This window comes from Lontra canadensis, unplaced genomic scaffold (assembly GCF_010015895.1).
Source record: "Lontra canadensis isolate GAN:19392208 unplaced genomic scaffold, GSC_riverotter_1.0 scaffold61, whole genome shotgun sequence".
In the NCBI taxonomy this organism is placed as follows: Eukaryota; Metazoa; Chordata; class Mammalia; order Carnivora; family Mustelidae; genus Lontra; species Lontra canadensis.
Genome location: NW_022631055.1, coordinates 1,336,841 through 1,358,076, shown reverse-complemented (window position 1 = coordinate 1,358,076; position 21,236 = coordinate 1,336,841). Strand labels below are relative to the sequence as shown.

Sequence of the window (21,236 nt, the reverse complement as noted above, 5' to 3'; positions counted from 1 at the left end):
AACCCAGCAATTCCACTCCTAGGTATCTACCCAAGAGAAATAAAAACATATGTCCACATAAAAACTTGTATACAAATGTCCATAGCTGCATTATTCATAATAGCCAAAAAGTAAAAATAACCCAAATTACTATCAACTGACAAATGGATGAACAAAATGCATTATGTATCCATACAATGGAACAATTCATGTTATAGCATGAATAAACCTCAAAAACATCATGCTAAGTGAAAGAAGCCAGTGACAAAAAAAAAAAATTTCATTGCACAATCCTACTTATATGAAAAGTCCAGAATAAGCAAATCTATATAGATAGCAAGTAGATTAGTGGTTACCTAGGTTTTAGAGAGGGGGCGGGGGGTAGAGAATGAGGAATTAATGGGTATAAGGTTTATCTTTGGAATGAAAGATATTCTAAAATTAAGTTATAAAAATGGTTATACAGCTATGTAATTATAATAAATTAATTTTAAAATTGTGGGATTTTCCCCAGGAAGGCAATAAATTACATTAACAGGTTAAAGGACAAAACTACATTTTCATCTCAATAAAAGCAGAAAAAGTATTTGACAAGTTTAACATTCATCCCTGATAAAATTCTCACCAATCACAGAGAGGAATTTCATCAACCTCATAAAGGGCATCTGCGAAAAATCTACAGTTCATATCATTCTTAATGATCAAAAACAAAGCAATGGTATCTGCTCCCATCACTTCTATTCAACACTGAAGATCTAGCCACTGAAATAAGGCACTTCTATTCAACACTGAAGATCTAGCCACTATAATAAAGCAAGAAAAAGAAATAATAGACATCCATATTGGAAAGTAAGAAGGTGGAACTCTTTTTTAGCAGATGATGTAATTAGCTATGTAGAAATTCTAGGAATACACAATAAAAGTATTAGAATTAATAAACAAGTTTAAAGAGGTCACAGAATACAAGATCAATATATAATAATCAATTGTATTTCTATATACTACTAACAAACAATTTTGGAAATTGAAATAAAAAATTGTAATAATATAAATATAAAATATTTAAAAATAAAGCTGACAAAAGATGTATAAGACCTAAACACAGATTAAAAATCACTTCTCTTTGCTCCTGTGTCCCTTATGAAACTATAAATGCTCTGTGGTAGAAACCTCTTATGTCATCATTCTTTAGACTTTGGCTACTTTTATATACACCAATTTAAAACTCAGACTTATAAAAATTAACAGTTTAACACCCAAAGGTATAGTGTCATTATTCATGATGTATGAATACTTCTGCAGGGCAACATGAACTGAAAATCAGTCAGTTATCTAATTATAAATAATTGTTGGAATGGTTTTTTGACTTTGAGTCCACTGAATAAAAGCTACAAGATTATACTCTGTATTACATCCACTAGGATAGAACACCAAAAATTGTGCATGCAAAAATATGAGACAGGCCATTTATACACAATTCACAAATGATCTCTATAAATATGTATGTTCATATGCATTATATATATGGCAACAAATTTTTCATGTTCAAATAAATGTAAAAGAACATTTTTTTGGGATGCCTGGGTGGCTCAGTTGGTTAAGCCGCTGCCTTGGGCTCAGGTCATGATCCCAGGGTCCTGGGATCAAGTCCCACATCAGGCTCCTTGCTCAGCAGGGAGCCTGCTTCTTTCTCTGCCTCTGCCTGCTTGTGTGTTCTCTCTCTCTCTCTGACACATAAATAAATAAATAAAATCTTTAAAAAAAAACCACATTTTTTTCAAACTGTTGAATTCAAAGGGTTTTGGAGGGAAAACTAATGAAAAACAGGCTGTATATATTTGACATAAAAAATTTCCACATAAAATGAAAATAATAGGAAAAATAATCTGTAACTGTAACCTCCACTGAGCATATTCCTCCTTTACTTATACCTCTGTATTTATTTCTGAGCCTCTAAGTTTTTAAAAATGCAGTTTAGTTTTAAAATAAAACTATTTAGACAACAACTATCTAGACAACTATCTAGACAACAATTAAGTATCACCTAATACTGGTGCATTTCTCAGCATAAGATCCACAAACCTAGAAAAGTAATAAAAGTTGGCTGTTTTCCTATTTCACTGGTAATTATACCTACTTAAGCATGTCTTAATTGCACGCTTTGACTTTTATTAAAACTTATGTTCCCTACTTTAAGCAGATCAGTCAAGGAGAGAAGGAAAAAAAACCTTAGGGATATACTAATACCACTTTTAACTTCACCAATTTCAGAACACATCCAAAGGAAGAGTTCCTGGGTATTTGTAAGATGTCTGAAAATTTTTAAGCAAAATACTAAATTTTTCAATGTAAAAAAAAAAAAACAAAAAAAACCCTGAAAACTGAAAACTACAAAACACTGCTGAAGGAAATTTTTAAAGACCCAAATAAATGTAGATATACCATGTTTATGGGTTCATTGGACCAAATATCCAATATTGTTCAGTGTCTAATCCTGAACAGAATTTTTATTGAAATTTACAATCTGATTGTAAAAATATAAACAGAAATATGAAAGACTCAGAATAGCCAAATTAAACTTGATAAAGAAAAACAGAGTTTGAAGTCTACACTCTGATTTCAACACTTACTATAAAGCAACAATAACCAAGACAGTATAGTATTAGCACCAAGATAAACAGATCAGTGAAAGAGATGAGACCTAAAAATATAAGCACAACTGATTTTCAACAATGGCAATTATGTGGAGAAAGTCCTTTTAGTAAATTATCATGGAACAATTGGATAGCTACCAGCAAAAAAATGCTTTAACTCATACCTCGCACCACATATCAAAATTAACTCAAAATGAATCATGGACTTAAATGTAAACCTAAAACTATAAAATCCTTACCAAAAAGTCATAATCATAATCATTGGAGTTAAAGTCAGCAGATTAAAAACAGATTTCTTATGTATAACACTAAAGTTACAATCAATAAAAGAAAAAAAGAAGTTCACATACTGGACTTCAACAAAATTTAAAACTTCTAGATACTCAAAGAGAATGAACAGACAAGCCACAGACTGGGAGAAAATATTTTTAAATCATGTCTCTGATAAAGGATTTGTATTCATACCATGGACTACTACTCAACAATTAAAAAGAATGAAATACTGATAGATGCAACACATGTATGAATTTCAAAATAATGATCCTGAGTGCAAGAAGTCAGTCAAAAAAGATTACTTACTATGTAATTCCACTTAGGTAAAAGTCTAGGAAAAGCTAACTAATGTTAGCTTTAAAGTGACAGAAATTAGACTAGTGGTTGCCCCTGAGAGGAAGCTGTGGGGGAGAGGAAGATGGGAAGGGTGAGGAAGAGTCAGAGAGAAGGATCACTGAGGGCAAGGAGGGAACTTTTGGGTGACACAAACGCCAAAATTTATCAGATTGTGTACATACATACACTTTTTATATGTATGTCAACTTAAAACAACAAAGCTGTTTTAAAAGGAAGTAGAACAAATTTGACAAAATGTTAACATCTACTGAATCCTGATAGTAAGTATGTGGCTGTTGTATGTCTCTCCACACTTTTCTGTATGCTTTGAAATATTTCCTCATTTAATGTAGAAAACCAAATCAAATCCCTCAATGTGACAGCTAAAGAAACTGAGTAAATAGCAGGGATGGGGTAGAGCCTAGATCTTTAGTCTCCTACTTCCAATACTCTTTCCATTCTATCTGGGGAAAAAAGTACAATTTGCACACATACATAAGATTCAGAGAAAAAAGCTTACCCTTAAATTTATTCACTGTCCCAATGTTTTGAAGAATTCTTCTAGGACTGTTTGCTGCAAAACAAGCCGCCTTTTCATATTCACCAAGCGACATTAATTCACTGAACCTACAGACATTCCATTTTGTTACGCATTATGAGAGTACACACAAAAAAGAAAACTAATTAGAATTGTCTAAAACAGACTAAACACAGTAATATAGAAAAATCAAATCTAGATTCATTCATTCAGGAAGATGTTTTTTCAATCTTTCTTTAATATTCTGTCATTTTTTGTATCCTCAGAATAAAACTCTCACCTGACAGAAGACTGAACCTTACCCTGTACTTTTTTCCTATAGTACTTATGACAAGACATAGAAAATGGAAAGAACTTGAACTGAATTCACAGTGAGCTTAGATTTTTTTCTCACATATCATCTGCAGATGAAAAGGGATATCAGGGGAAAGGAGGGCAATCTGCTTAGAGACTCAGCCTATGGGAAACAGTAATTGAAACACCAAGAACATGGAGTTGAAGATCAAGAGGTGTCCTTGGTATTCAGAAGCCTATGTTACTCTGCCAGACATCAGACTCCTAATTAATAACGAGACTAACACAAGAAGAAAAAATAATAAGCCTCTACTCCTCTTACTAGGGCAGAATGTATTCAAATCAGCCCTTACCCCATAATTAATAAAACTATGGCAAACAGGATTTACAGTGTTGCAAATGAATTTGACACCCTAGAGGAGAAAACATCAAAATAATACTAATAAGCAAAACACATAAAACTTTTAATCTCGACAAGGCTTTTACTCTCATATCTAAACCTGATAAACTTGGAGATGCAGACAGTGTAAGGAAATAGCACAGGCTTTGGTGCCACCCCAAAATGACCTTTGCCCCTTTTTGTACTATATCAGTAAGACAATTCACAATTAAAAAGTGTTTAACATATGACTAGGAATATTACATATATTCTTTACATTTTGCACTCACAGCTATAAATTAATCTCTTAAAGAACAGTCTTAGGTCTTTGTAAGCCTCTATCATACACTATATATAGTAACTTAAACATTAGGGAGAAACGAGAAAAAAATGACTAAATTAGGATAATCTGACTCAAGAAGACATTCTCAAAAACATTTTATAACATCAGGCTAATGGCTAGGAAATGCAAATATATTATATAAATAAAACTTCAATATATATCCTCTGAAAAATCTTCTGGACTACCCATCTAATATTTTCCACACAAAGAATCTATTTTTTAAAATTCTAGTTTATTTTCCAATTTGTTTGCTAGACTAAAATTGTAAAAATAAAAAATCTAGAGACTATAGCTCATCAAGATGCTAAACAAATGCTAAACATGTAATAAATATTAAATATTTACTTAATATTTAAATAAATATTAAATAAATGTAACATTTTAACAAGGAAAATCAAAGCTTTTCAAATATTTGCCTTTCAATGTAGCAAAGCAAAATTTCAGCTCCTTTTGCCTTGCCTGGTTCGTCTTCAAGCAGTTCTTCAACAATGCCTTCATCACCTATAATTACTGAAAAGCACCACAGAATATTTAAGATTATCAATCAGTAGAAAATAATAAATATATACATGTTTAATTAACCAACAACTTAATGCTATTGTTTCTAAAAGCACCAATCTCTTCCTAAACTGAGTGGCCTCCCTGTTTGTGTCTCCGGTATTTTCAGGTACAGTTTTAGGTACACTCTTTGGCTTACCACATCTACTATTTCTTTACCAATTATCTGTTAGCTGTTTAAGGAAGAAGCTCATAGGGTAATAGAGACAAAACAGAAATACATTTTTTTTTTATTTCTTTAAACTCAGCCTAGGAAAATCCTCACTCTTTAGCTTTCTGGGGGGGGGGGAAATGATGTTTTCCATTATTTGTGGTAATTAAAAAATATAGATAAATTACCAGGTAAACTTTTAGTTTTCTGAATATGCTCTACAAAGTCTTCAAATGAGCTGCTCATACCAGATTTTACCCAGGAAATAAGTGCATTTGAAATAATCTGCAGTCTCTGATGACTACAAAGGTAAACAACAACAACAAAAAGTCAACATACTGAACCTAAAATCAAATAGTGGAGTAAAAGAATAAACACAAATAAAAGCTTCAAACTTAAAAAGTATATAATCAATTTTCATACCGAAACTGTAATTGTTTGTTCAGATTTTCAGCTAAATCTCTCCGTTTTAATGTCACAATCATTTCCTCATCTAACTCTGCCTTCCTCTGAATTGGTACGTATTTTTTCAACATAGCCTGTTTAATTTCAGCATATTTATCTTCAAGATGTTTCAGGTATTTAGTGAGAGCAACTAAATTGACAGATTCTTGGAGAGTCATGCCTACGGGAAAAAGGGAACAAGTCAAAAATGAAACCATGTTTGGGACTCTTGTGTTCAAATGGCAAGTCTTAGCAAAACAGATCACAGTTTGCTATGTTAAGAAATAATTAAGAAATGGTAGCATGAACTTATAACTTACTGAACATGAACAGAATTAGCACACAATTTTAAATGTGTAGCAGTTTTAAACATACCATCAATGAAGGCTGATTATCCAAAACCTGGCATCTTGAAAAGTTTTTAACTTTTTATTTTTTATATTTGAGAGAGAGAGAGAGTTTGTGCACAAGCTGCGGAGGGGGAGAGGAAGAGAGAATCTTAAGCAGGCTCCATGCTCAGTGTGTAGCTCAATCCGGGGCTTAATCTCAAAACCCTGAGATCAGGACCTGAGATGAAATCAAGTCAAAGGCTGCCTGGGTGGCTCAGTGGGTTAAGTACCCGCCTTCGGCTCAGGTCATGATCCCAGGGTCCTGGAATCAAGCCCCACATTGGGCTCCTCACTCAGCAGGGAGCCTGTTTCTCCTTCTCCCTCTGCCGCTCCCTCTGCTTGTATTCTCTGTCTCTCCATCAAATAAATAAGTAAAGTCTTGAACTCAAGAGTTGGACGCTTAACTGAGCCACCCAGGCTCCCCTGCATCTTAAAAAGTTCTAATAACCTCATTGTCACACCTTTCCAACCTTTAAATACCACTGTTAGTCAATACCACCAAGAGCTTCTGCCTAACAATTCAGGCTTTTTGTCCAAAGATTTCTAACCAACGATTCCATTAACCTACTACGACCAACCCCAGGGTAATCTGTTTATTCCCTCCAATGCAAAGTCTATAAAACCTGCCAAGCCCTCAGTCCCCAATCCCTCATTGACCACCCCCACCCCGTATTATTCATAACAACCCATTCACAACACTTGAAATGATTCCCTTATTCAGACCAATTGTTGGTTTTTAAAGGCATACATCAAAATTCTCTCCCAGAAACCTCCCTGGATTAATCCTACTCAGTTTTTAATCATTCCCTTACCCTGAATCCTCTCAGCAACTAATCAATTTGACTTATTCTCTACTTATTAATATGTACCTTATTTGTACTTTGACTCTCATAATTTTATATTTGAAAGTGAATCTAGTCCCTGCTTCCACCAAATGCAGGATGGTCGTCCAACCTGAAATCCTCTGGTATGGAGCAGTTCATTATTTTCAAGACAGAGCGTCTTCTAGTGAAACCAAATCTGACTTCCTAAAATTTCCACTTATTGATTCTGTCTCTGCATAAACACTAGTTGAAATCCTTAAAAGTTTTGAATACAGTTAGCTATTCTCTAAGTCTCCCTTTTCTCCAAGATGAGTATCTGCAACTCTTCTATCCATGCATCATACAAACTTCTCACCATCCTGACGAATTCTAGGATATACTCCAATTTATTAAAATGTGGCTTAGCTGATGATAAAGAACCAGTGAATGCTGACATCATTGGGAATCAACAATATTCACTAGAACTTAATACAGTATAGTTTTTTCATATATTATAGCAAGGATTCTCAAACTTGAGAACCACATGAAGGCCTTGCCAAAACACTGCTGAGCTCCACTCCACCCCCCACCCCAACTCCCAACCCTGGAGTTTCTGACACAGTAAGTCTGCTGTGGAGCCAGAATTTGCATTTCTAATAGGTTTGCAGGTAATGTCGACATTGATGCAGGAACCAAACCCTAACAGTCCCTCCCTTATACTTTCTATAATCCAGCCAGTCTGGAATTCTCTCAGTCTTTCAAGGTTGTTGAAGTTGTCTCATTCCCTTATGAGCCCTGGAGCCCTGGCTAAAGTTGTTCGTGAAGTCGGGCTAAAGTCCTGGTACACGTGCAGACACACACACTGCAGCACACATACACTGATTTGTAGGATAGGTGATAACTGAAAACAGTTGGGATTTCAAACATTTTTAACAAAATACATACCTGGAATAGGTTTTGAAGGATCTTTGGAGAAAGTATGATATCTTACTTCTTTTGCCTCATATTCTGCCCTAAGTTGTTTCATTTTGTCTATCTGCAATTGAATCTTTGAGGAATTATTTTCAATAACCCTCATTCTGAAAAAACAGAAAGGCTTTCTTACATTTCTTTCAAATAGTTTAGTTATTTAATCATAAGATTTAAAGTAAAACAGGTTAAATCATTACTTTATCTTGGCTAAGTATCATTTTGAACCATTATGGACTGAGGTGTTAAGTTTACAAAACAATGTCCATTAAAAATTAACTAACCTCCAAAGTGAGGAATGGTTTTCTCTCAGAGCATCAATTAAAATCTTACACTATGATTCACAATCTTACTGGAAACGCATAGGTGTTAAACATAATAATCTGGCCATAAAGTACTACATCTATTCCCTATAGTTGAAAATTACCTTTGCAATTCAAATTATTTTTGTAATTATACTAGCTTCCTGTAGCTGCTATCACAAATTGCCAAAAACTTATTGGTAGCTTAAAACAACAGCAATTTATTCTCCTAGAGTTCCAGAGATCAGAAATCCACAACCAGTATCACTGGGACAAAATCAAAGGGTTATGCCTCCTCTCAGAAGCTCTAGGGAGGGGCGCCTGGGTGGCTCAGTGGGTTAAGGCCTCTACCTTCAGCTCAGGTCATGGTCCCAGGGTCATGGTCCCAGGGTTCTGGGATCAAGCCCCTGGGGCTCTTGGGATAGAGCCCCACGTCGGGCTCTCTGCTCAGCAGGGAGCCTGCTTCCCCCTCTCTCTGCCTACCTCTCTGTCTGCTTGTGATCTTTCTTTCTCTGTCAAATGAATAAATAAAATCTTTTAAAAAATTAAAAAAGAAGAACACTTGTGATTGTATTTAAAGCCCACTTGAATAATCCAGGATAATCTCCCTATCTCAAGATCCTTAAAATAGTAACAACTATAAAGAACCTTTCTCCAAGTAAAGGAGCAATTCCAGGTTTCCAGGATTAGGACCTAATATCTTTGAGGCCATTATTCAGTCCTCGATAGTAATTTTGATCCTAGAGCTGGAGGAAGGATAGCACCTCTTTATGTTAAAACTGTTTTATTCTAGAAATAGGGATCTTAAAAACCAAGAGCTACCTCTTGGTATAAATTTCTTTTAAGCATTATTTGAAGTTCACTGTCTAGTTTATCACTGATATGTTGGCCCTGGGAGGAAATAACAGATTAAAATAAATTTAGCATATAAATGTCAGTTTCTGGCAAATTAAAAACAAGTTTGTCAGTAGAGAACTATTGCCCACATCTGATTACTATACAGAGTTCCTGGTACCTACAGATGGCTCAGAGTTAAGAGCCTGCAGTATTTATGAAAGAGGGAATGTGGAAATAAAATGCACTTTGCCTTTCAACCAAACAGCTTATGCTTGCGGAAGAAGAGCATGTTAATTAAAAGTAAACGGACTCTTGGGGTGCCTGGGTGGCTTGGTTGGTTAAGTATCCAACTCTTGATCTCAGCTCAGGTCATATCTCACGGCCAAGGGATCGAGCCTGTATCAGGCTCCGTGATCAGCAGAGTCAGCTTGAGATTCATTCTCTCCCTCTCCCCACTCCCTACTCACATTCTCTCTATTTAAATAAATCCTTTAAAAAAAAAAAAAAAAAAAGAATTGAAGGCAGGGACTCAGATACTTACACATGAATGTTTATAGAGGCACTATTCACAATAGCCAGAGGTAGAAACAACCCAAGTATCCATCAATAGATAAACAGATAAACAAAATGTGGTATATTCATACAATGGAATATTATTGAACCATAAAAAGGAATGAAATTCTGATATATGCTACAACACAGATGCAAAGGTAAGGAAGTTGTTGCTTCTTTCTGTAACTACCTTTAGGATCTCCTTATTTTTGACAATTCCACTATAAATCTAGTTCAGAATTTCTTACTATTTACAATGCTTGGGATTCTGGGGAGCTAAGAACCACTGTTTATAGTTACACTGACTAGGTAATATAACCAAGTAACAATCATCACCTTTTGGGCTACTTACTAATATACTTACTTTGCTTCAAGCTGGATTGTTCTTTTCCTGTGATACACCAATGCTGTGGGCTCTGCTGCCAAAGCTTTAAGTTTTCCATGAAGACAAAATGCAGCTCTTTGGCCTTCCTTCACTGTCTCAATAAAGCCATCATATTCTTTTTTGATTGAAGTAAGAATGGATTTGTATGCAGTGACATACTCTATTACCTGAAACATTATTTTTCTGCCTATGATACTGAATTTTTTTCTAGAAGACTATGGATCAAAAGCCTTGCAAACAGCATTGTAGATTATTTCTTAAATGAAACATGATAAGCAGTTAGAAGTCTTAAATTTTAATATCCAGGGTATTAAGACAACTAATATTTACTCAATATGTACTTTGGGAATCATTACAATACTATGAGCTTAAATATTTTTGCTCTACTTAGTATGAACACATACATCATATGATGTCAGTTAAAACCAATACCAGGTCTAATTATGCCAATTATAGATCTTTGAAATATAATTGCCCATCATCCCTTACTATCTCCAAATTTAGTCTCTGGCTTCATTCAGACCTTAAAATCCTGGATTCCCTTCACCTCTCTGTTTTTCTAACCTATCGGCTCCTACTGGCTAATCAATACTCTCAATTCCCCAGTTGCATTTCTATTGCTAAGATGTCAAGCGCAACTATAGAAAACCTGCTACATATTCATAGTTTCCAATGGTGTGTATAAGTAGAGATTATCTCTAGAAGGATAGTAAAAGAAAACAGAAACAGTGGGTGCCTGCAGAGAAGCAAAGAGGAAGCAGGGTTTGAGGCGAACAGGACCTAACTTTCCAATCTATATTCTTCTTTATTGGCTTTCTTTTCTTTTCTCTTCTTTTCTTTCTTTTTCCTTCCTTCTTTCCTTTACCTACCTTCCTTCCTTCCTTCCTTCCCTATCTTGTGTATGCATTACCACACAAAAATAATTAATAAGCATTTTAAGTAAATTAAAAAACAAAAACTTATAAATAATTTATGGTTTCCAAACTCTGCATATGAGGATTTTAGAAGGGATCAATATGTATAGGGAATAGATATGATCAATCCATAATTTTCCCCGAAAGCTGAATATTATGCTGTCTACTCCAGCTACATCTCTAGTCTCTGTTATCCCCCACTGGTTTTCTGTTAGCTAACAAAATCTAAAAAAAATTATCTGTTCTGGAAGAGATCTGGTCTATCAAGAAATAGTACAAGGAGATTAGTGGTAAATACCAGTAAAGAATATGTGAATTGGAGATACTGGTTGTCTTTTTGACATTATTACCCATCTACCCAAACCAGGAGGACGGCCACCCAGGAACCTTTAATGAAACAGAGGCTATTACTCTGTAGTCTTCCAAATTAAATACCGCACTGGTATTCCTGGCCATCTTCCACTTCACATGCCTCTAGGATATGCCACAACAATCCAATATAATTTGGATACGTTAATGGAGAGAACAGACTTGTAATGACACCACAATCAGCTCCCATACTTGCTTGCTAGAAGACACAGGTTTCAGAACACTAATAGGAACTGTTAAGAATGCACAGAAAATGCATAAAAGGAAAGGAAACACATGGCACACTACAGGTAGAATCCAATTTTGCTTGACTCACAAAAATATTTTAAAATGTAGGAAATTTCACCAAAAACTCTATTTCCATTTCTCCTGAAAACTGAAAATCTACCAACATGAATCCCCACTCCTAATGGCAGTAATCAGCTAGAGCTTTACACTGAATTTGTTCTTCATTTTGCCACTGTGCTCATGACTCCTTATTCTCTTATAGCCAACCTACTTAACCCTGCCATACGGCCTTCCTGGCTCTACATTATTCAAGTTTGAGGGTCAGGTTTGCATTAAACTCGAGACTTGGTAAGTAGCGAGGTCTGAGCGAGAAGAGGAAGGGTAGTCATTCCACCTCAGCTCCTCTATATGGACACAGGCTACCTGTACATGCTACCAGAAACACAAAAACCAGTCATTTCCAGAGGACAGTTGCCTCCATAATTCACCCTTTTCTATAGATGCTCACTCTTCCTAGCTTTGGTCTTCCTTGCTTACTAAGTATTTGGCTCTTTCTACAACCTACCCTCAATTCTTGTTACAGGAGTCTCAGGTCCTCCTTGCTTGACTTAGGCACCATTCACTGGCAAAATCCTCTACGTGTGATTCTAAGCAGAATTTGGTATTTGTTCTCTGATTCCAAGTACTCAGAGATGCAAGTTAATACTTTCATCATTGCCCAATTAGATCCTTCCAAGGAAAGAAGGAAGATTAGAGAAGGCAGTAATTAATAGCTTTTTAACAATCAAATGTGCTGGAATAACATGAAAATGGAAAGACCAGGAACGCTTGGGTGGATCAGTTGGTTAAGTGTCTGCCTTTGGCTCAGGTCATGATCCCAGGTTCTGGGACAGAGTCCCACATCAAGCTCCTTGCTCAGAAGGGAGCCTTCTTCTCCCTCTGCCTGCTGCTCCCCCTGCTTGTATTCTCACTACCCCGCCACCATGCCCTCTCTCTGGCAAATAAATAAATAAAATCTTTTAAAAAATGGAAAGACCAATTATATTGAGAAACTAGAAGAAAAGTTTCTCTTAAGTACCAACTAATTTCTATTTCAGACCCCTCTCAGTCCTGAAGAACAGGACTCTTTACAAGGCACAAATGTACAACTTATTATTGTACAATGGACAGATAGTTCACATGGAAATCTTGGGAGGTAGGGAGAAAAGGACTACAGATGTAAATATTATCTTTTATTTATTCCCATGTCTTTTCTCTAAGAATTAAATTAACTAACACCACCTCCAAAATGACTTCACTAGAGCTATACTAATTTAAAGCAGACAGCTCTTCATGTAAAAAAAAACTTCCAATAAGTATCAGCATTTGGGCATGCCAAGACAATCGTGTCACCATTATGATAACTTTCCTCTGCTGGTTTCAGGTAAATAGAGTCTTAGCATGATTCTTTTTTTTTTTTTTTAAGATTTTATTTATTTATTTATTTGACAGACAGAGATCACAAGTAGGCAGAGAGGTAGGCAGAGAGAGAGGGAGAAGCAGGCTCCCCACTGAGCAGAGAGCCCGATGTGGGGCTCAATCCCAGGACCCCAGGATCATGACCTGAGCTGAAGGCAGAGGCTTTAACCACTGAGCCACCCAGGTGCCCCAGCATGATTCTTGATATTGATGCAACCATTCAAAACACTGCCTTTAAACATTCATACGATATATTCCTTAATGACTCAAAAGCAGTATCACTGATCATAATGACATATAAAATGAGGCTAACCTGCCAATGTACCAATTCTAAAAGATAGTGTTCTTAGATGACTTAAAAGAAAAGACTGTTTATTTTATACTCTTATGAATACTCATCAATTTTCTTAATTCCACTTATAGGTACAAACTACTACTTTATGCTCATTTTTCCTTAGAGTGATGCACTATGTTTTTAATTAGAGGAGAAATAAGATGCATAGTGTATACTGTTTAAAAACTAAACAAAAGGGGCACCTGGGTGGCTCAGTGGGTCAAAGCATCTGCCTTCAGCTCAGGTCATGATTCCAGGGTCCTGGGATCGAGCCCCGCATCCAGCTCTCTGCTCAGCAGGGAGCCTGCTTCTCCCCCCGACTCTGCATGCCTCTCTGCCTACTTGTGATCTATCTGTCAAATAAATAAATAAAATCTTTAAAAAAATTAAACAAAAGACTGAGTTCCTATTTTGCCTGTGACTGTTTTACTCAGAAATCAATAGTCTACAGAATTCTTTTTTTTTTTTTTAAGATTTTATTTATTTATTTGACAGACAGAGATCACAAGTAGGCAGAGAGGCAGGCAGAGAGAGAGGGGGAAGCAGGCTCCCTGCTGAGGAGACAGCCCGATGCCGGGCTCCCTCCCAGGACCCTGAGATCATGACCGGAGCCAAAAGCAGAGGCCCAATCCACTGAGCCACCCAGGCGCCCCAAGTCTACAGAATTCTTAAGATAAATAATTATTTCTTCTGGGTAAAGAGGAAAGGATGCTGATTTCACTTATTCAACTGCCAGGGCATCTTCCAAGGAGGTTAAAAAAAGGTAAAAAAAAACAAAAAAAAACCAACCAACAAACAAAAAAAAACCAAGGAACCAAAGGGGAAACTGCAATTGTTTGTAAGGAAAAACAAGTGTTTCTAAAATCTTAAAAAGCAAAAATCAAATGTTATCTAAAGCCATAACATTTTCTAAACTCCTCTATTTCCAATGTTTGGTCCAGTCACCCCTCTTGTTTGCTGGACCTATCAAGACCTCTAACTCACAAAGGATTCCAACTTAATATGCTAGATCCAATCAAAGCCAAGACTTACAACAATTAGCAGGTTCCTGCTTGGCAGCCCAATTCCTAACAAATCAGATATTCTTAGATAAAAGGCCAAAAGGATGTTAGAAGGCACAACTAAGTTGTTGCTCAAAAACTGACAGCCTGTACTCAAGCTAAAACAATCAAAACACTCATTAAGTATCTAGTGACAGAAATCCAGCACTGTATTTTCCCCATTCATCCCTTCCCAATACACTGGATGAACTTCTCAAAATTGACAAATGCCGTGTATTCAACAAGCAGTGATGTTACTGAGGCAAGAATATTAGCTGTCAAGATAGACCATTTCCACCCCATGAAAACTCCCTCATTTTATGAGCGTTGATACCTTATCAAAAACGTTTCGGTATATGATGTAATATTCATCAGCAGGTCCTTCCTCGTTACAGCCCACTCTTTCAGTTTCTGTGATTATGTATCTTTGCATACTTTCCAAAAATTCCTTGTCACTCCTACTAATGATAGGAGGGAGAACTGCATGTTTATTTATTTCTTGAATGGACATATGTCACAATCTGCACACTTGTTCACCAGAGAAGACTTAAGTCTTGACTTGCTTTTCCAACAAAGCCAAAACTTCGGTAAGCCTGAAAGAAAAAAAGACCATCAATTGATCTGAAGCTTAAAATAAATCAAGTCATTTCCAATAAATTTATAATAAATTGTAATACAAATAACATAATAATTTAATTTATAAAAATTTAATAATAATATAAATAAAAATTATAATGAATTAAAATATTTATCTCAGAGATAAATATTTCAACCTATGAATTAAAAGATCTTAACTATTCTACTGTCAAGTGCTATACCTCTGGGATAGAAATACCAAACACCAGTCAATAAAGACCTCTTTTCTTAGTAACCAAGCCTATGTGTCATGTGATTGGATGGTTTCTTATGTTTAGTTCAATACTTTCTAACAGAAGGTTTACCACTTTGCTTGTTTCACATGAGAGAACCAACTTGGAAGCCTCCTAATGATATAAACAAGGTCAAATACTTCTCTACGCATGTGCTTACTTGGCCCAGGTAGTCATGATAGCTACAAACAACTCATTAATTTATTTCATGATAAGCTTCATTATAATTCTTATCTGTAAAATAAACATACCAACTAAAAAGTGAGAAGTCAGAACTTCTGCTAAAATCTACCCATCAATGATATCAAAGGTAACAGTCCTTTTCCAGCACAGTTTCAAGCTTCTACATTCCATGGCTCTTTAAATAAAGAATCATTATCCAGTTGGATACAGAAGTTGATTCCTGAAAACTATTCACATTAACACCAAACAGAACCCATGGCTTACTGAAAAATATCCAGCAAGGCAAAACATTTGAACTCTTCCCAATTCTCCCCTACCCATGAATATTCAGGTATAAAACTTGGAAAATAGGGGCGCCTGGGGGGGCTCAGTGGGTTGAGCCTCTGCCTCCAGCTCAGGTCATAATCTCAGGGTCCTGGGATCGAGCTCCACATTGGGCTCTCTGCTCAGCACAGAGAGCCTGCTTCCTCCTCTCTCTCTGCCTGCCTCTCTGTCTACTTGTGATCTCTGTCAAATAAATAAATAAAATCTTAAAAAAAAAAAACTTGGAAAATATAAACCAAAGAAAATTAATGAGAAACTAAAAATCATACAGAATCCTCCACCCAAACACAATGATTATTTAATATTTTGGTATATTTCTTTCCAGTTTTTATAATTACAAAAATTAGGATCACATTCTATATTCAGCTTTGTATCATCATTTTTGGGGGAAGATTTTATTTATTTGACAGACACAGATTACAAGTAGGCAGAAAAGGCAGGCAGAGAGAGAGAGGGGGAAGCAGGCTCACCGCTGAGCAGAGAGCCTGATGCAGGGCTCGATCCCTGGACCCTGGGATCATGACCTGAGCCGAAGGCAGAAGCTTAACCCACTGAGCCACCCAGGCGCCCCATCCTCATTTTTTTTCACTCAATATTAAAAGCACTTTCCTACATCGTTGAATAGTTTTCAGAACATGACTTCTAGGAACCTGGGTGGCTAAGTCGGTTAAGTGCCTGCCTTGGGCTCCAATCATGACCCCAGGTTATTGGGAGAAAAGTCCTGCATCAGGTTCCTTGCTCCGAGGGAATCTGCTTCTCCCTCTGCCTAATGCTCCCCCTGCTTGTGCGCGCTCTCTCTGACAAACAAATAAATAAAATCTTTTTTTTTAATTTAAGATTTTATTTATTTGACAGAGAGACAGCGAGAGGGAACGCAAGAAGGGGAAGTAGGAGAGGGAGAAGCAGGCTTCCCACTGAGCAGGGAGCCCAATGCGGGGCTCGATCCCAGGACTCTGGGATCATGACCTGAGCTGAAGGCAGATGCTTAAGGTCTAAGCCACCCAGGCACCGCTCAAATAAATAAAATCTTTAAAAAAAGAAAATGACTTCTAATAATTGTGTATTTGACTAGCACACCATACTTAATCATTCCCCCACTGTGTTGAACATTTCCACTATAAAGCTGTGATGAATAAATGTCTAGATCAATTTTACCATGTTTTAGTGATATAATTGATATCTGGCTATTTAAAATGACATAGATGGCCTATAAATCCTGCCCACAGGTCATATGCAGGAGAAGGGAGACACCAAAATAATTACCAAAGTTTTAAAGACCTAATTTACTTTATGTTGATGAACTGGACAATGAAAAACCAGTTTGTAAATGAACATAGGTAGTTCCAATAAGGTAAAAACCCATAAATGGATCAACAGTTTTCCCAAGTGAGAAATCAATTTCCTTATTCACTCATTCAACTAATATTTATTGTTTACTAACTGCCAGCATTATTTTATAGCTAGATTTTCAGTAATAAATAAGATAAAGTTCTTGGCTCCTTGGAGCTTACAATCTAGTAGGAGAAACAAACTATAAATAAACAATGTAATTTCAGATAGTAAAAGACAATAGTGGAAGAAGGAAGGAATGGATGTGACCACTGGAGAGTTAGTGGTTATATCGGAATACCAGTGGCCTCCAATGAACTTTAGGATAAAATCTAAGTTCCTTCACTTAGCCTATGAATGGCCTGTAGGAACTAGGTAGTCCAAATCTTTCTCCCCGTCCAAATTTTGTGCCCCTGCCATGAATTTGCTGAGAGTCCTGCATTGATTCTCTCCCATCTCTGTATTCTCTCTCTCCATCCTCAACACTCCCTGCCCCCACCGAGATAAGACTCCTATTACCACTCTTATTCACTTGGCTTTTACTCATTTTTCAGATCTCAGCTTATATAGCTCCAGGAAAGCTGCCCTGAATTCCTTTAAACTTGGTCAACTTCTACATTCTCCCATGGTACTGTGCATATCTTCTATCATGGTATTAGCACTCAGCCACTCTATAATAGAGACTTTCTGTTTATATTCTCTACTTCTCCCAATAGGCAGGAACCAAAATGTTCTCATTCCCCATTATCCTTCCCTACCTATATGCTTTCCAGTGCACAGTACAGTTTCTAGCAGAAAATGTACTAAAAAAATGCTTAATAATCAATAATCACTTAGCAATAATGTGGTCTGCTCAGAAGACATGACTTGTGGTGCCTCAAACTACAACACAGCTAAAGCGACTGTTTCTCAGCATCTACAAAATGCCCGAGTCACATAAACCAACTCAGATGACCTTTCGCTCACTCATTCATATTAGACACAAAGGGATACAGAGAAAACAAGTCACAAAGATTCCCAGTCAAGTCTATTGGACTAGTTAAATAACCCACTGCTACAGAGCAGAGAGGGTAGTGTGACAGAGGTGGGCACAACGGACTCCAAAAGCCAAGAGGGGCACTTTGCTAGTTTGTGGGAGAGGGCAGGGAAACATCAGGAAAAACATCTAATGGAACATCACCTAGGGCAATGCTTATGTTGTGTTGCATTTATTTATCCAATAAATTGGGGGAAGCATACCTACTGTGTCTGTCACTATTCTAGACACTAGAGATACAGCACCAAACAAAACAACATCCCTAACCTCCCAGAAGTTACATTCAAATGGAGAGACAGACAACACCCCCAAATACAGATGACACATGAGGCTAAGTTATATAAACAAATAAAGCAAGGAATGGGGACTAGAGAGAAGGTGAGAGAGTGCTATTTTATACAAGGCATTATGCTGGGAGAGAAGAAAGCCCTCACTGATAAGGTGACATTTTAGGGGTTTTTTTTGGGGGGGGGTTTAAATTCATTTGACAGACAGAGATCACAAGTAGGCAGAAACACAGGCAGAGAGAGAGAGGAAGCAGGCTCCCCGTGGAGCAGAAAGCCCGATGTGGGGCTCGATCCCAGGACCCTGGGACCATGACCTGAGCTGAAGGCATAGGCTTTAACCCACTGAGTCACCCAGGCGCCCCAAGGTGACATTTTAAAAAGTAGTTTGAAGATTCCTGGGAGGAGTGCTTGATGCAGACAGATAAGCAAGTCCAAAGGCTCAAAGCAGGAGAGCATCTCTGACAAACACCAAGAAGGCCAGTGGGGCTAGAAGAGAATGAAAAAGGCACAAAGGAGGTAAGGTCAGAGAGGTAGCTGCCAGATCCTGTAGGATATAAGGCCTTGAAGTCAGGACCACTACCAGTTCCACCATGGGGCATGTTTGCACAAGTTAGAAAAAGGTGTCCCAGGGCATGTCTGAGAGGTACTGAGTAGTCAGCTGGATATGTGAACGCAGAGTCTTAGTGAGTGATCTGAGTGAGAGATAAGTTTATCAGTCATGTGCATACAAATGGTATTTAAAAGTATGAGATGGATGGGGCACCTGGGTGGCTCAGTCCATTAAGTGTCCAACTCTTGATCTCAGCTCAGGTCTTGATCTCGGGGTCATGAATTCAAGCCCCACATTAGGCTCCACACTGGGCATGGAACCTACTTAAAATAAAAATTTAAAAAAATAGTTATGAGGCAGAATGAAAATGACCTGGGAAATGTCAAAAAGTAGAGGTCTGATGAATTGGCCTTGGTGAGGGGGGGCACTCCAAAGTTTAGAGGTCTGGTAGATCAAGAGAAAGCAGCAAAACATCTTGGGAAAGTGTCCAGGAAAGTAGAAGTGAGAGAGGTATCCTGGAAGTCAGGGTAAAAAAAGGAAAAAAAATAAAAAAGTTTCAAAGAGGGAGAGAGTAACCAACTGTGTCAAATGCTGACAGATCAAATAAGATTAAATGACCAGTGAATTTAACAATAGGTGGTGATTAGTGACCTACAAGAGCTATTCCACTGGAATGGTAGGGACAAAAACCTAATTGAAGTAGGTTCAATCAGTGGAAGGGGAAAACTGGAGACAGTAAGTATAGACAACCTTTGAAGAAGTTTTGTTGTAAAGATGGAGACAAGTTGAAAGAATATGGGATGAACAAGGTTCCAGGAAGAAGAAATGGATTTTTCAGAAGTGCCAAAGCATGTGAGAGGTAAGCTAGGAACTTCAATTAGCTCAGTCATTAAAGTGTAAAGTGAGTAATAGGTTTGACAGCATAGGCTGAAAGGGAGGCAGAGGCAGAATATCATACTAAAGAATTTGGATTTTTATCCTGAAGGTGAAGCAGAGTAACGATATAATCACCTTTACTTTTTTAGAATATTCTGGGGGCAAAAATGAGGATGGGTTAGAAAAGGAGAAAGACTGAAGACAGGTGATAAGTTAGAGAATTAACTCTTCTAGGAGAAAATAAAGGAGAGCCTGAATTTGGGGTTGGGGCTGCAGAGGAGAGGGCACAGAGATAGAGAAGACATCAGAAAGGTACATTAGAAAAGATTCTCTGGTCTGTGCAGTGGAGAAAGGCCAGAGGAAGGTGTGACTTGCTTCTAATGGGCCAGCCTTCCTAGGAGAGAACCCTGCACATACTCCCAAATTCTTGCCCTTGAAAGATTTCCTTCACAACTACTCCCAATGTCCCGACTTGGAAATTCTACAACCAACTACTCATTCCGCAGGTTTCTTTCCCATATGGCTTCATTTTAAAATTTGAAAACTCCGGAGATTTTCAACATATTAAACTGTTTCACACTAAGGAGTCCTACACCAGGCCCAGAACCTTCCTCAGACTGGGACAGATTTGGGGGTTGACGACGGGGAGGAGTTATAGTTAGAAAAAGATGAACCCAAGGTTTTGAATACTACCTATCTTTGTTTGGCTGGAGCTGATCACATGAATTCCCTGCCCTCGGAGGCCAAAGCGACTGCGGGCACATTGCCGATCCCCCGCCCCTCACTGCTTGTGTCTGTGAGTGAACGATACCCTCCTTCCCCGACCCTCTCCCGCTTCTTAACCTTTCCTCCTAGTCATTTAAGTCTCGTTTCCACCTCAAACCATTACTCCGCTTCTCCCATCCTCCCTCCTCACCTGAACCCCTTTCTCCAAACACTGACTCCAACGCTTGTAGATAGTTACTAGGGAACCGTAGGTGTGGAATTGCATCTTGGGACAAGTAGTCCTAACTAAAAGAAAACAGTGGAAAACTACAATCCCCAGAAGGCAGTTCCATTTCCTCCCTTTTACTCCAATAAGGACCCCCTCAACCCCACCCCTTTCTAAAGACCCTCCTAGCCACGTGGCTTGTATGGGCAAACCCTTTTAAAGCCATTTTTCGTTTGTTTAAATCTACTATTTCGAGAGCACACTGAGGGTTAAAGTGAGAAACAAGTTCAGGCAAGAAAGGAAGAATGAGTTTCATGGCCCC

The 21,236-nt window shown here is 37.5% G+C and overlaps 1 protein-coding gene across 4 annotated transcripts in view; it reads right to left on the bottom strand.

Moving 5' to 3' along the window:
* CLHC1 (clathrin heavy chain linker domain containing 1) overlaps nucleotides 1-21,021 on the bottom strand; it is a 37,121-nt gene extending 16,100 nt beyond the window's left edge. Inside the window, exons 1-8 of one of the 4 annotated variants that reach the window (XM_032877758.1) lie at nucleotides 20,900-20,957; nucleotides 14,864-15,122; nucleotides 10,166-10,353; nucleotides 8,087-8,220; nucleotides 5,929-6,130; nucleotides 5,694-5,806; nucleotides 5,213-5,306; nucleotides 3,763-3,869 (exon numbers count right to left, since the gene is read on the bottom strand). In XM_032877758.1, coding sequence (XP_032733649.1) covers nucleotides 3,763-3,869; nucleotides 5,213-5,306; nucleotides 5,694-5,806; nucleotides 5,929-6,130; nucleotides 8,087-8,220; nucleotides 10,166-10,353; nucleotides 14,864-15,040 — 1,015 coding nt within the window. In that variant the 5' untranslated portion in view covers nucleotides 15,041-15,122; nucleotides 20,900-20,957. Of the gene's footprint in view, nucleotides 1-3,762; nucleotides 3,870-5,212; nucleotides 5,307-5,693; nucleotides 5,807-5,928; nucleotides 6,131-8,086; nucleotides 8,221-10,165; nucleotides 10,354-14,863; nucleotides 15,123-20,899 lie in introns of those variants that run through there. The other 3 variants (XM_032877759.1, XM_032877761.1, XM_032877760.1) reach the window with 3 other exon arrangements.
* Nucleotides 21,022-21,236: the final 215 nt, after the last annotated feature.